The following is a 16452-nucleotide window of genomic DNA, read 5'->3' as shown; positions in this document are numbered from 1 at the left end:
TGCTGTCATCACCACCACCATCCACCCACCCTCATCCTCACTGCTACCATCATTCCCACCAACATTATTATCACACCAACATTGTTATCACCACCACCACCATCATTAATGTTATTGCCACTGCATTGTCATTGTCACCACCACCACCACTGCCAACAATGTCACCTCTGTCACTACCATTACAACTATGATCAATGTCATAGTAACTATCACCACCATTTATGCTACCACCACCACCATGGCCACTGACATCATCGAGATTGCTATCATCACCACCCATGTCACTCACATTGTCATTACAACCACCACTAATATCTCTAGTGCCGTTCGGCTGACATCACCACCTCACCATTGTGATTACCATCACACAAAAGTATTCTTAAATTAATTTTAATATAATATGAAACTTTCAAAATAAATTTATATAAAATTAATCATATCTTAAAAATTGATTTAATTTTTTTAAACTAAAACTAAAAATTAATTGTTATTTTTTAAAATTTCAAAACTCAAAACTAAAAATAACTCCAAATAAAGCCTAAATTATTAACCATAAATTCATAGTCTGATTAAAATTTTAATTTATTTTTCACAAAAATGAAATTTCAAAACGGTTTCACTACCTCCTCTGTTTTTCTTCATTTCGCAGTGAGTTGGAATTGATAATCTAGAGAGTGACTACTGATCGCCGACAGCGAGCTTTTTCCGTGTAATGGCGACCTCCGTCGCAGTCGCCGGCGCTTTGACGGCGCACGATCGCCGGGTTCTGACGGCGGTGAACGCCGGAGCCTCGAGCCTGTCGTTAGCCGGTTCCAGCTTCATTGTAGTGTGCTACCTCCTCTTCAAGGAGCTCCGCAAGTTCTCCTTCAAGCTCGTCTTCTACCTCGCTCTCTCTGTATGCTTCTTTTTTCTCTCTTTCCGTGTTCCTCTTCTTCAGATCTAAAACTTGCGTTTTTACTTTTTAACGTTCCTTCGAATTGACTCATTCGTTAGTTTAGTAACACTTATCAGTAATCACGATTGGCAGAAACGATACGGTTAAACGCGCTTAGGCCTTTGCAATTGAATTTAACGATGGTTGATTTCGCACTTTGATATGTATGTGAGTGAGTGTGTGTTTTAAACCTCATTGCTTGTTTTTGTACTCGGTTTCTAGTTGCTTCTTTTCATTGGCGTGATTAATCGATTTGGTTATGGAACGAATGTACATAAAATAACGGTTTTCGAGGATAGTTCTAAATAAATTTACTGAACTTGCAACTCCAAGTAGGTCTTGAAATAGGAACCTAATTGATTGCGAACCTTAGGTTAAGTTAAACATATTTTGTAAAAAAGTAATAATTAGGAATCTAAATATCCTTTAGTATGTTTGAGAATCTTATCTATGCCTAGTGAGCTAGTAATTATATGACATTGTTTGGATAAACTTCTTCATAAGCACTTATAGCCTTCTAAAAGAAGAAAAAAGAAGATAAAGGGAAAAAAGAAGATATTGCCAGCTTGTTATTGATTTCAATTGTGATTGTAAAAGGTATTTTATGAGTTTATGTTGATGAAAACTGTAAGATTGACAACATTTTATGTTAAGCAACTAACATTTGCAATCTTTTTTATTTTGTTTGTTTATGCCCTTGGCAACTTTAATTTCTGTTTCTAATGCTGTTTTACAATTCAGAAAGAAGTAGATCCTTTGGCATTTCAGGAAACATATCTGTCTGTTCCTTTGCATTTGTTATTTGGTTATTTATGCCTTTCTTCTTCTGAGCCGTAATGCTCTTTTCATTATGTTTTTGCTGATTGCAGGATATACTTTGCAGTCTCTTCAGCATAATAGGGTATACATGCTAGATCAAGCATGACTTTCTTCAATGTATGTATCAAGTATCAGCTGAAGTTGTTTATCACATGATTGATAGGAGTTTCATTTCGATACAGGGACCCGTCCAAAGGTTTCTTTTGTTATGCTCAGGGCTATAGCACACATTTCTTTTGTGTGGCATCTTTTCTATGGACTACAACAATTGCTTTTACCTTGCACCGCACTGTCGTAAAACACAAAACAGATGTTGAAGATTTGGAGGCCATGTTTCACTTGTATGTCTGGGGTATGCAGCTATGTATAAATCAACTTTTAACATTCTAGTTTTGAGAAATGGCCTATTTTGCAATAATCTTCTTATCTTCGCATTCTCTAACTTCCCAATCCCTTGATTTTTAATCTGAATATGATTTTTTAGAGCAACTTAATGTGAATGGAATAGCTTCAGATCCTGGTTATGTATCAATAGTAGTAGGACTTCCTACTTTGGTCTAAGCTCAACCATTTCATTAGCAACTTGCGATGCAGAGAGCTTATTTGATATTTTTTTTTAATACTTTTGATAGGTACTTCTCTGGTTATGACAGTTATGCGCTCCTTTGGTAATGACCACAAACATTTTGGTGCATGGTGTTGGACACAAACAGGTCGCACAGGGAAGGCAAGTAGTAGTAGGAGTACATGTCACACATTGTTTTCATATATTTTCTGAAAATTTCTCTTTTTTGTTTATGATTACATGTGGTAGCCAAATGGGTTTTCAATTCTCTTAAGGGGCACTTGCAATGCAAAGCAGTTTTCTCCCCTTTTAAAATAAATAAATGTAAGTTGTCTTCAATTGTAATTTTGATTGGCACTTAAGTGGTAAATTGTGGCGTGGGCTTTTGCAATCAATTTGGAATGACATTTTGTAATCCACTTGTAATAAAAATATAATATTAAGTGTTTCAGGAAAAGTAAAAAGGATACTAAGTGGGGTATCCCCTTTCAATAATGGTGTAGATACCTCAATTACCTGGTTTAGTGTCAACTTTTTTTTTCTCCTTCTGTAATTTGACATCCTATAAATACAAATGGACTGGACATGAAAGCAAGGACTTGCTTATCTGTGAGAAGAATAATTTCCTTGTTGAAATTCATTATTATTCAAAACCTAATATGTAGTTATTAACATAAAAGAAGCTAAAATTAACAGCTGAAAAAAATCCATGCAAGAAATGTTTACTAGCAGATGAATATTCTATACAGCATTCTATCCGCCTTTTTGTTTGGGTTCTAACTTCTAAGATGGTTGTCATTATGGCATTATGTAAAAGTAGTTTGTGATGGTAATAGAAAGAAAGCAGAATAATGACAGTCATCTCCCAATTTTATGCAACTTTGCACTGTTAATATATGGTGTATATGTATCATGTTTATTAGACTAGTCTACTAATTTTTCTTTTTCCTCTGAAAGTGAATTCTCTTTTCTATGCAGGCAGTTCATTTTGTAACATTTTACATGCCACTCTGGGGTGCAATTCTGTATAATGGGTTTACATACTTTCAAGTAATACGCATGCTAAATAATGCAACCCGTGTATGTATCTAATTTTACTGATTCTTTCTCAAACAAAAACAAATTGCTTGTTTAGGCACTTTTTGAGACCTTACTTTTCTTGTTTCTTGGTGAATTTCAGATGGCGGTTGGTATGTCAGGCCAAACTTTTGTGTCAGATACGAGAGATAACATGAGGGTAATTTATTCTATTGTCTCCAAACTCCAAGATTGGAAATATAAAGATCCATATACTTGGATTAGGAAACACCCCCTCTCCTGTGTCCCTTCCCCCAAAAAATAATAAAAAAGAAAACACAAGATATGCATTTATTTATTTCTAGCAACTTTATCATAGTCGTCCTTAGTGCCTTTGATATTTTATAGTTTATGTTGTCATGAGGCTTATTCATTGTAATGTATTCTTTTTGTGCAAAGGCCTTATTTAGGCTAGGTTTGTTTTGGAATTAAAGGAATTTTTCAATTTTCACACAAGAGATGTACATTATAATGTATTTCACAGAAGGGAAATTTTCATGGATAAAAAATAAAATTAATACTCTGTTTTTTAATTTCTAACGTGGTTTAGAGATGCTCACCCCTTTGTTTTTTTGTTGGATTTTTCATAAGTAAACTCATATTCATGCTTAAACTGATTTTTAGAGGAAACTGTTATTACCTGTTGCATTTACATTCCCACTGAACTTATAGCATTTTTTGGTTTTACACTGCAGGCTCTGAATCGCTGGGGATACTATCCACTGATTCTGATAGGATCATGGGCTTTTGGCACTATTAACCACATTCATGATTTTTTTGAACCCAACCATAAGATCTTTTGGCTCACATTTCTTGATGTTGGAACAGCTGCTCTTATGGTATCAACAAGTAACCATGTTAATTTTAGCTTTAATTTTGGTTCACTGAATGTTCTGAAACTTACCTGGAATTCTGGATTCTCAGCATGGTTGTCATTAGTTATAAATCTTCTCTTATAAACTTTTGGCATCTCCACTGATCTTCTAGCACCCACTTGTGAGCCTTTTACACTTTTGAACAGTCATATGTATTGTCTTCCCGGAGGACGAGCCCTGGTGCAGCGGTAAAGTTGTGCCTTGGTGACCTGTTGGTCATGGGTTCGAATCCGGAAACAGCCTCTTTGCATATGCAAGGGTAAGGCTGCGTACAATATCCCTCCCCCATACCTTCGCATAGCGAAGAGCCTCTGGGCAATGGGGTACGAAGTTTTTATATGTATTGTCTTCCCTACTAATATGTTAATAACAGATTAAAATGCATTATCTAACTGGTATCTCAGATACATCTAAATAATTGATATTTGATATATTTAAGCATTTGACTTGATTGGTGCTAAAATGTGGATACGACTAGTTCAAAATTGTTATTTCGACATCTTTAAACAAAAAATACAAATATTCATATAGACACCACGTGCATAATGCAACCTTATATAATTTAGAGTTTACTAGCTTGTAAAAGGTATTTTCTGGTGTTTGGTTACTGAACCCCAGTCAGTGCTATAAGTTGATTGTGCTTGTCAGGGTTTTAGAGTGGTTTGATTCCAATTTAAGCCGCATGTTGTATTTGCTCAATGATTATTCTCTGGGTAACAGAAAACAAGAGGTTAATTCTTACAATTTAAACACTAGCAGGTGATGCCAAAGTCACCATTGTTTTAGAGGAGGATATGGCAATATAGGAACATTTTTGTATCATCAGCCTATCCTCAAATTCTAACAAAAAAAATGGAAGTTCATCAATGCTATGGAACGTTTCCCTGTTGTATTAGCATACAAACATATTTGACTTATACACAAGGGTATTGCGTTGTATCTCTGCAGTTAGTCGCTTTCCATTTTGCTGGAATATTCTGTGTGCTTTTCCTGTAAATGTAATTAGCTTCCATTGGTACAGATTTGATATCATGTGATGAGTGAATCAAGTGTAGCATTGTGAAACTGAAAGGTACTATTATCATTATTATGGTATCTTACTAAGCTGTCACTTTGTCTACTTATTGCAGGGCCTCTTTAACTCAATTGCTTATGGTCTCAATTCTTCTGTTCGTAGAGCAATTTGTGAAAGACTGGACAAGTAAGTATTGATTCTATTCATCTGAAGAGATTCCAGTTGATTTTTTTTTATCTCTACTTTGGTCCCTTGAGTTTCAAGGTCAGTGTAATTGTAATATCTTCATCACCTATTCTGAATTTAACTTGTGTACTTCTATCACCAATCTAGTTGTGTCAGCTTTACCATTCAGCTTTTTTGTGTGTACGTGTCTTGCCACTATCCTGCATGATTTGTGTGTAGCTTAATGCTTACTCAGCTACTTCTTGTTTTCTACCTATTGCCACTACCTCCTCCTTAATGCTTATTCGGTTACTCTTGTTTTCTCCCTATTGCCACAAACTCCTTATCTTCTCTAGGCCACACAGCTAAACTGGTGGATGTTATACTCTCACACACAAAAACTATAATTAAGTTGTCATCTTATTGGTTGAAAAATTATGGGCAAGTCTATGGTGCACCCACATGTGCTGCACCTGTTCGGAACATAATGCAGACCATTGGGTAGCTATTGTCTATCTGGCTGTGAATTATGAGGAGGTCTGTAACCTCCAGTGGTCATTTTCACAACCTATTTGGTGCTACCATCACAGCTTTATTGATTTATTAGTAATTTTTACTTATTTTCTCGGGCCAAATCATGTTATATTCCCCATTCATACTTTGGAATCAATCTGCCTCAGTCTTTTCTAAATTGATTTAGTTTTCTTTAATAGAAGATTAATTCTTTAAAATATATGCTTTTGTATTTAATACTAGTTGAATTGTGAAACAATATACAGTAATAAGATGGTATCCTAGATTCATTAAAGGGCCACTCACCATATTATCCATGCACCAAGCCCAAAAGTGTTGGGTGTGAGGGGGTGTATTGAAAAAAATCCAAGTCCCACATAAGCTAGAGATAAGGCCAAGATAGAATATATAAGTTGGAGGCAACTCTCACTCTAAGAGCTAGCTTTTAGGGTTGAGTTAGGCCCAAATCCACTTTCTAAGAAGTAACATGCATGAAAACATTTTCACACCAGAAAACATCTTAAACTAAGCAAAAACAATTAGAGTAAGAACATTGTACAATGAAGCAAAACACTTATGAATTTGTTCAGAAAAAAATTTGTGACAAAAAAAGTTATAAGCTGAAAAAGGAAAGAGATCTCTTAAAAACTTCGTACCCCATTGCCCGGAGGCTCTTCGCTATGCGAAGGTATGGGGGAGAGATGTTGTACGCAGCCTTACCCTTGCATATGCAAAGAGACTGTTTCCGGATTCGAATTAAATAAGGATAAAATATTATAAGCTTTCCTACTTTATGCAATTTATGGGCCAAGTATATAAAGGCCCTATCCCAATCACTTTGCCCACATTCATGCCCAATAAATGGTCTGTAATGTATTTTTCTGATGCATGATCTGTAATATATAATGAAACAATAAGTTGTCAAAAAGCACAAAAGTAACATCATCTCATATAATTGTGTTAACATTTTCATACCAGAAAACATGTTCCTAAACTAAGCAAGAACATAGATAATATTCAAAAAGTAATCACAAAAGTACATGCATAATAAGTTGTTTATATGCTTGCCAGTATTAGAATTGATAACAGAGAAATGAAAAAAGGGGGAAATTCAGTTTCATTAACCCAACTAACTCAATGCTTACAGCTTCATATTTATAGACTAATGAGTTAGTCAGGACAGCTGTCAACAGCTATCACTAACTAACTAACTCTAACTAACTGAGCAAACTAACTCAGGTAACCTAGGACTGCAGTTGAATAACTGCAGTTCCTTTACAATACTCCAATACCCTCCCTCAAACTGAAGGTGGTCGAGACTTAGAAGAAGAATCAATAACATTGAGTTTGCCTTTTAGAAACTGAAACCTGGTTGGAGATAAGGATTTTGTTAAAGCATCAGCCCACTGATCAAGACCAGGAATGTGATTAACAATCAGCTGCCTTGTTAGAACTCTTTCTCTGACAAAAAACACATCAACTTCCATGTGTTTGGTCCTTGTATGGAGAACAGGGTTGTGAGCCAGTGCTACAGAACTTTGGTTATCTCAAAAAACCACTGGTGTTTTAAAAGGAACACCTAATTCAGACAAGAGAATCTGAATCCATAAAATCTCTGCTGTTACTTGGGCTAAACTTCTGTATTCTGCCTCAGTACTTGACCGGGCTACAACTTTCTTGACCACCAGGAAATGAGATTAGGTCCTAGATAAACTGCAGCTCCTGATGTTGACCTTCTGTCATCAACATCTGAGGCCTAGTCAGCATCACAAAGACCTCTAAGAGGAATAGGTTGACCTGATATAGCTGGTCTTAGTTGAAGTTCTTGATAGAGAGACCCTTTTAGATATCTTAAAATTCTCTTGACTGCTGTCCAATGAGTTTCCAATGGATTAGCCATGAATTGACAGACCTTGTTAACTGCAAAGCTTATTTCTGGTCGAGTAATTGTAGTATACTGTAAGGCTCCCACAACTGATCTGTAAAAAGTAGGATCAGAAAATAAGTCATTACCAGACTTAGACAACTTGCAGGTGGTTGTCATTGAGCGGAGATAGACTGAGCCTCTGTCATCCTAGTCTTTTGAAGATCTCTGATGTACTTGCTCTGAATGAGAACAAGAGAGTTATCAGGCTGTGCTTTGACCTCAATTCCCAAAAAATAGTCCAATTTTCAAAGTTGCTTTAGAGCAAAGCTGGAATTCAGTTTAGAGGTAAGTTTCTGGATCAGCATAGAAGAGCTACCGGTAATTATTATGTCATCAACATATACCAGGAGATAAACAGTTTGATGTTGAGCTGTGTAAACAAACAATGAGGGGTCACACTTGCTTGCTATGAAGCCAAACTGAAGAAGAGTGGATTGTAGTTTGTCAAATCATTGCCTAGGAGCTTGTTTTAAGCCTTAAAGAGCCTTTTTTAGCTTACAAACCAGAGAGTGATCTGAGTTTTCAAAGCCAGGTGGCTGTGACATAGAGACAGATTCTTCAAGAGTACCATTTAAGAATGCATTGTTGGCATCTAGTTGAAAGAGATTCCATTGATGAGTCAATGCTAGAGTAATAATGAGTCTAATAGTGACAGGTTTTATGACTGGTGAAAATGTTTCATTGAAGTCAAATCCTTGAACTTGATGAAAACCTTGGCCACTAGTCTAGCTTTATATCTGTTAAGAGATCCATCTGAATTTTCCTTTATCCTGAAAACCCATTTGCATCCAATAGCCTTTTTGTTAGGAGGAAGAGAGACTAGATCCCATATATTATTGTTAATGAGAGCTGAGTACTCTTGCTGCATATCATGCTACCAGTTGGGATCAGAAATGGCATGCTTAATACTCTTTGGTTCACAATGAGCGAGAAGAAGTGTAGGATTAATTCTGGGTTGAAATATTCCAGATTTTGATCTAGTTTGCATAGGGTGAGCATTAGTAGTTATGGTAGGTAAAGGAGAATGAACATCAGGGTTGGAATCTGAATGCTCAACAGAACCGGCATTAGAACCACCAATAGAAGGTAAATTATCATTAGAAACAAAATTATCAACAGAAACAGGTTGAGAAGAAGCAGAATTCTCAACAGAAACAGAATTCTCAATAGAAGCAGATGGAGAAGAAACAGTAGGAGATGTAACCTGTGGAGAGTGAACCAGAGGAATTGGACTGAGAAAAATGAGTGGAAGATGAGGGAATAGTAGAAGAGACTGAAGATGACTCAAACAAATCAGTATATGGAAATCTGATTTCATTAAACACAACATCTTTAGAGATAAACAGTCTTCCTGAAGATGAGAGGCACTTATAGCCTTCGTGAGAGGTTGAGTACCCTAAGAAGAGACATTCTTGTGACCTATAATCAAGTTTATGTCTGTTATAAGGTCTAAGAAAGGTAAAACAGGCACAACCAAAAGTCTTCAAAACATTGTAATCAGGTGGTTGTTTAAAAAGCACAATATAGGGTACATCAAAGTTAAGGGAGGATGACGGTAATCTGTTTATTATAAAAACAGCTGTAGTGAAAGCTTAGTCCCAAAATTTAAGAGGTAAGGATGCATGTTTGAGAAGTGTAAGGCCTGACTCAACTATATGTCTATGTTTTCTTTCCACCACTTCATTTTGATGATGAGTGTGTGGACATATCAATCTGTGATTTATTCAAAGTTTAGCTAGAAAAGGGGCAAGAGGTCTAAACTCTCCTCCCCAATCAGTTTGGAGATTTTTAATTCTGGCATTAAACTGAATTTCTACCATTGCCTTAAACTGTTGAAAAATACTGAAAGTTTCTGATTTATTCTTTAAGAGATAAATCCAAGTATACTTTGAAAAGGCATCAACAAAGGTTATGTGATATAAAAAGCCATTGGCGGAAGCAACATGAGAAGGTCCCCAAAGATCACTGTAAAATAACTCTAAAGGAGCAGAGTAAACAGTATTAGACAGAGAATAAGGAAGTCTGTGAAACTTTCCTACACAGCAAGATGCCCAGAAATCAACAGCATTTTTATTGGATAGTTGTATATTTCATTTTGTAGTACAAGTTTCATTACATGGAAATTTGGATGACCAAGTCTAGCATGTCATAGGTTGCTTGACTTGGTCTCCACAGAAGCAACATAATTTGTACAAGTAGAAATAACAGAATTAGAAGCAATGGAATTGGAATCAAAACAGGAAGCTGTTGATGAGTTGATTGGAAAGCTTTGTAGTTGTAGAGATTCGGAAATGAATAGAGTCCAAGGTCCATTAGAGCCTTGAAGTAAGATCTCTCTGGAAACCTGAGATTTAACAACACAGAAATGTGAGTGAAATTCAAAGTAAACTTGATTATCTTTAGCAAATTTACTTACACTCATAAGATTTTTAGTAATAGATGGCACATGTAAAAGTTGATTAAGAGACAGAAACTTTAGACTTATGAGGGGAAATAAGATGAGAGGAACCAGTGGATCAAATATTCAGACCTGGACCATTACCAATGAAGATTTGGTCAGGTCCTTCAAAAGGAGCTAATTGCTGAATATTTTGGGATTCTCCAGTAACATGAAAAGATGCTCCAGAATGAGGGATCCAATTAGAATTATTAGACAGTGGATCAGTATTTGTCAACATAGCACTAGGTGCATTAGAGGTTGAAGCTTTATAGCTATTAGGATTTATCCAAACATTGGAGGGATGAGAACCACTAGTGGTCTATCTAGAAGCAGCATTAGAGGTGTTTTTGCTTAGAAGAATAATTCGAAGATGAGTAATTTTGGGCTGGTTGATAATTCTGACTTGACTGATACGAGTTAGGAGGTGGAATTAAGGGATCATTAAGTGTCAAATTAGGGTTTGGTTGATAATTCTGATCATATCAATAATGACAATGAGAAACGGTATGGCCATACTTAAAACAGACTTGACACTAGAAGTTTGCAAATCGACCACCGCGACCATGGGCACCATCATGCGGCAAATTGACCCCAGGGGGTTACTTTTACAAACTTATTCCCTAAGTGGGTCTGTTTTGAAACTTATTCCTCAGGGGGTCTATTCCTAGAAGCATTCCGCCATGCAAACTGGCGAAACACGCGACTCGCCATGCAGACTGGCGAAACAGCCTTGGGGCGCAAGACAAGTGGTGCAGGTTTTGCCATTACCACTGGCGAAACAGGTGGCAGACCACGTGGGCAAGGCTGCAGGTTTCACTGTTTTGACTGGCGAAATGCATGGTGCAGGTTTCGCTGTTTTGGAAAAATTAAGCCACTTCTTTTTGGATGTATTTTGCAGCTGTACCACTTGTACAGACCTGCTTATCATATACGATATATAATTCTTTTGTCGTAAAAAAATAAAGAACTAATTGTGAGTTATTTTTTTTTATCTAACTACGGGTTTGGCTTCCTCGCAAATTCATTAACCCAACTAACTCAATGCTTACAGCTTCATATTTATAGACTAATAAGTTAGTTAGGACAGCTGTCAACAGCTGTTACTAACTAACTAACTCTAACTAATTGAGGAAACTAACTCAGGTAAACTAACTACCCATATTCAACTGCAGTTCCTTTACAATACTCAAATAGTCAACAGCAAACACTTTGCTTCACAACTCATCTTTACTAAATGGTTTGCAATACATTAATGAAACAAAATAAATTTTGTAATTAAAAAAAGTGAGAAAACATGACAAGAAGGCCAATAGGTGGTTGGTTCAGGTGGTGCATGTTAGATACTCCATTAAAAAGAGTTCTTATGAAAAAGTATTTTTCATGCCAAAAAAATTAAGAATTTGATTTATTTCATATAACCAATTATTGAAGAATATGATAATGTGAAACTTGTTTCATTAGTGGGAGTGTGGCACTAGTCAAATTTGTGTAATAAATACCGTATTTTTAGTCTTTCCAGAGACTTGAAAACTCACATCAAGCATCATCCATTTCATTCATCTTACATGTGTTCAGTTGCTTTGATGAGGCAAACATGAAAGTTGCCCACCTGTGAGAAGGTGGTTTTGGGCATAGGAAGTCCACATAGGGAACCAAAGGAAGGCGTTACATCTACTTTAATGACAGGTACTGAAAGAAGAAATGAGAAAAAAAAAACTAGAAATGATTGGCAACATTGGTTTAGGTCCTTGTAAACATGCATAGCCATCAATTTACTCAATTCTCGACCAACGGGCCATTACATGTGCTGAATTAGTTCACTGAATTTGTGTGTGCACTAGAATTTGCGGAACCAACTTCATAAATTAACACTTATTAGTCTATTGATGAGCACTTAATTTAGGGGTAGTTGGTGCTGAAGGTCCAAAGTTTATGAGGTTCTTGTTTCCCTTTTCAATGACAAAAATTGACGTTTATCATTTATTCAATTTTACCACCTTTAATTATAGATGCTTCTTTATTGCTTTATACTGCATATTTAGTTTAAAATATATAACCAAATTTGCTTCTCTCTTTTTTCTTATGCCAGGTACTGGCCTGAGAGATTGAACAGATGGCTGCCTAACAGTTTGAAGTACAAGAACCTACAGCAAGAAAGTGAACTAGTTTTGTTCAAAACCGAAGATCAATAACAGTGAATGGACATGTTGTGATCCTCCATGCCATGTTACATTTCTTATTCTAGTTTGCTGAGATGTTGTTTTCATAGACAACAGAGGATCTGTAGGCAGCAAACATTCCAGGCTATTTGTTGCTCCACTGCTTCAATTACGTGAATCGTGGCATTCACTCAGTGAATTTTATACTGCTGATGATCCTTCTCAAGCAGATCAGAGGATGGACCATTTCGTGTGAAATCTGCTTCAGCTAATTGAGGACTACTTGTGACTGCAAAGAGTGCTTTTATCTTTTTCACAAAAGGCTTAATATCTCTCCCTTTGATTCATCTTTTTAACAAGTCTTGACTTAGAGCATCACTGTATGCCCCATTGTATCCAGTCCTAATATCTGCAATTGAATGGTTTCTTAAATTTAGTTGTATAGGTTAGATGGACACTTTCAGATTGTTACAAATTGCTAAACAACTTTCCCAAATTTGCTGTGTATATGGTTTTCTCGAGCTAAAAATGTACTTCAGTTTGAAACATACATTGCCCATATCTTGTTTTTTCTTTTCCCCCCCTTCGGTTGTCATGAAGTAGAAGCAGGGCTCCCTCAGCCGCGAATGAAGGTTCAAAATTAGGTGAAATAATAATTTAAAATAACTTGTGCTTTAATGTTGGAGATAGTTCTTGTGCAGAGCATGTATTTGGGCCCTCTGATCTTCCACGGAACGACCATATATAATTTAAGTTTATTTACAGAAATTCTTTTCCTGATGCATCATCTTATGATGGCCTGACACCCTTCTATTCTAAAACACTAATACTAATCATTTCTCTCTACATCTTTCTTTTTATCATCTATATTAATACTATTTTCATTTTTTTCCTCACTAAATATCATTTAGAGTAAATGTGTCTACTTATTATTTTTGTAAGGGTATTGCTAAAAGGCAAAACATTTAGTTTGAAAATCATAGATCGTAAAAAAAATCATAGATAGTACAAATTTTCGTCTTTCAATAAAAATATTTCTAAAGTTTCATAATTAATACCTTAAGGATGCTGATTAACATTTGTTTTTTGTAAGACCTAACAAAAACACAAGCTCGAGGCACACGGTAGGGTTGCTCTTTCCCCGTCTGTTTCTAGTAGTGGTGGCGATTATGTCCAATGCATAAAAATTGTTTTGGCCATTAATTTTGATGATATTAATCACAAACTGTTTTTGCTTTTCCAAGATAAAGCCATTACTTCATATCTGTCTAGTTCAAAGAGGTACAGCTTACTCACGCATGCAGAACCTTTGAATCTTTGATCGGTTCGCAGCAGTTAAATTTCGCTAGTCTTCCCTTACTCTACACCTGAAAATTCCCATGATCTTCCTAATTGGGACAACAGAACAAGATTTTCCTGCACCACATGATTCACATTTCTAGTTTCCACCAAACAGCTTTCTCTTTCCAATCCATCTCCCATTGCAAGGAAAACAGACCCCTTTTGGCACACATTCCTACCATTCATTTACACAAAATAAAACGCGCTTCCTCTTTTCTAATTTCCACAATATCATCTACCACATCCCCAGATAAAAAAAATTGGTCCCAAACAACACAAAACCAGAATTAAAACCTCCCATTCATTGATCACACCTCACAACTACACATTCATTCATCAACACAAAATTACACAGCACAACAGATCTCAAAGAATTAGAGACCAACCCAATTCACAAATACACTATTACATGAAATGCATGACATTACATTACACAGTAAATGACCATTTCGGTCCAACCGGTGAAAATGTAGTCTGAAAGATGAAAATTCTTATTTTAGTCCCAATCTGTAAAAAATACGACAATTTCATCCTTTCCTTTCGGGACAAATACAATTTTCAGACACTAAATTGTTACCAAAATAAAATTTTTGCAACATTACGTAAGATGATATTAACAAGCACTAAGCACATGCACAAGAATTATTATCAACAACAAGCGCGTCATTCTCTCCTTCATTCCTGAAGAAGAAATAACCAATGGTGAGACCCACCGCAATTGCCAAAAATACCCCTCCATTGAAGGACATGACCGCCAACATCAACAAGTACCCGATCGCCGAGTTAACCCCGAACAGAACCGCTTCCGCAAACTTGACCCCCAACTTCTCCTTGTCGCCGGCGACGCCCCACCGGAGAAGAGGAGCGCGGATCTCCGGCGCCGGCGAGGGCCTCCGGCCGCCGGCGAGGAGCTTCAGGCGAATCCGACGATTCTCGAGGTACTGGTATAACGCGGCAGCGACGAGGCAGGCGAGTAGACTCAGAAAGTAACTCGTCCAGGAATCTGTCTTCCATGAATCGATCAAGATCGTCACCTTCTTGCCCCAGTAAAATGTCATGTGCATCATTTTCGCACTTGAGAAATATCTGACAGACACGGAACCACGAGAAGAAGAAAACGCTATGTTTTGAAATTTTCGAGGGTTTTTATTGTTTTGTAGGCGACGAATAAGAAAATTTCCAACAACCACCAACTTTTTTTTTTTTTAAATCTCTTCTAGCAATGATATATTTTCTTACAATTTTTTATTTTATAAATATATTAAATAAAAAATAAATATACTCTCTCGTATCTCAAATATATGAAAAAAAATCAACTCACCCTCACTAAGTTAATTAATCATATTTAATTACATTAATCTCAATTAAAAAATAATTTTTCTCCGACTTATCTTTCATTAAAATTTGATATTAAAAATAAAAGAAAACATTAAAACTAAAATCTCAATTAAATGAAAAGTATTTTTAGATATAATAATATTAGATAAGTTAAAGTCAGTTGAAAGTATAAAATATTTAATTTACTGAGCTATGTAACTATTTAATATTTTGTAAAAAAACTATACTACATTATAGGAATTTATAATTATCCTTCATCTTTTGTCTTATAATATAACAATGATATATTTTTTCAATACTAATAAGGTTTGGATTTAACATTTCATGTGAATACTTTTATAAAAAAAAATCTCATTTAAATTATCCAAAATTTAATTTAAAATTATGGATAAGTTAATTTTAATTTATAAAAATTACTTCTTTTTTATGTAAAATAGTTTTACATCATCAATACACAATATATAATTTTTTTCTTTTTTATATTACTTTATTTTATATTTTATTTATAAACATTTATTGATATATTTATCTAAATCTAAACTCCCATGCATCCTTTTATAACTTTTTTTAAATATTAAATTATGTTCTTTATAAGATGAATATTTTTCTTTTAATATGATCTATTTAACACTCAGAGTCACAATTCAATCTCTTGGATTAAGAGACAAAAATTATTACAAACTGATTATATATATATATATATATATATATATATATATATATATATTAAGTCATGCTCTTTATAAGATGAATATTTTTCTTGACACTTAAAGTCATAAGTTGATTCCTGGATAACTTGATTTAATATTTTCTTATAAATAACCAACAACAGTTGGTGGTGTGAGGGATATCCTTAGAGATCCAGCTCTAAACACCGGGGTATATATATATATATATATATATATATATATATATATATATATATTTATATATATATATATATATATAAAATACATGTATAGTCTTCTTTAGACTACTAATCAAAGTAGTATTTTGGTTAAATGACCAATTCAGTCAAAAGAACTCATTTATTAAGAAATGAACTAATAATCAAATTTCTCATAAGATATGTTACAAATTATAAAACAATTTTTTTTTCCATTTTTTTTAATGAAATGCTTACTTCTTTACGATACCTTCTATTTTCCTTATTTTATCATTGAATACAGTTTTGCTTTTTTTCACTAGATTAACATTTTTATTTATGAGTCAACTAACTTAAATTCTCATTTTTACTTAAATTTTAAGGCTTTTAGTATTAGAGCTGTGTATTGAAGATTACAT

At 35.0% G+C, this 16452-nt stretch overlaps 2 protein-coding genes across 3 annotated transcripts; one reads left to right on the top strand and one right to left on the bottom strand.

The window, feature by feature from the left end:
- The first annotated feature begins 607 nt into the window (after positions 1 to 607).
- Positions 608 to 13062, top strand: LOC114385346 (G-protein coupled receptor 1-like). Of its 2 annotated transcripts, none has more exons than XM_028345386.1 (9): positions 608 to 895; positions 1804 to 1835; positions 1936 to 2105; positions 2386 to 2480; positions 3297 to 3398; positions 3499 to 3555; positions 4091 to 4234; positions 5401 to 5471; positions 11906 to 12351. In XM_028345386.1, the coding sequence occupies exons 1-9, from the start codon at positions 713 to 715 to the stop codon at positions 11943 to 11945; spliced, it is 894 nt and encodes a 297-aa protein (XP_028201187.1). In that variant the 5' UTR covers positions 608 to 712; the 3' UTR covers positions 11946 to 12351. The 2 variants fall into 2 exon arrangements, with proteins under 2 accessions (XP_028201187.1, XP_028201186.1); XM_028345385.1 differs by lacking the exon at positions 11906 to 12351 and adding an exon at positions 12420 to 13062 and having other exon boundaries at positions 611 to 895.
- Positions 13063 to 14113: 1051 nt separating this feature from the next.
- On the bottom strand, positions 14114 to 14968 carry LOC114383541 (copper transporter 5.1-like). Its single transcript, XM_028343225.1, has one exon. The coding sequence runs from the start codon at positions 14895 to 14897 to the stop codon at positions 14454 to 14456; it is 444 nt and encodes a 147-aa protein (XP_028199026.1). The 5' UTR covers positions 14898 to 14968; the 3' UTR covers positions 14114 to 14453.
- Positions 14969 to 16452: the final 1484 nt, after the last annotated feature.

This window comes from Glycine soja, chromosome 14 (genome assembly GCF_004193775.1).
Source record: "Glycine soja cultivar W05 chromosome 14, ASM419377v2, whole genome shotgun sequence".
In the NCBI taxonomy this organism is placed as follows: domain Eukaryota; kingdom Viridiplantae; phylum Streptophyta; class Magnoliopsida; order Fabales; family Fabaceae; genus Glycine; species Glycine soja.
Note: the sequence above shows the minus strand (reverse complement) of the source record. Positions and strands in the feature narration are given on the sequence as shown.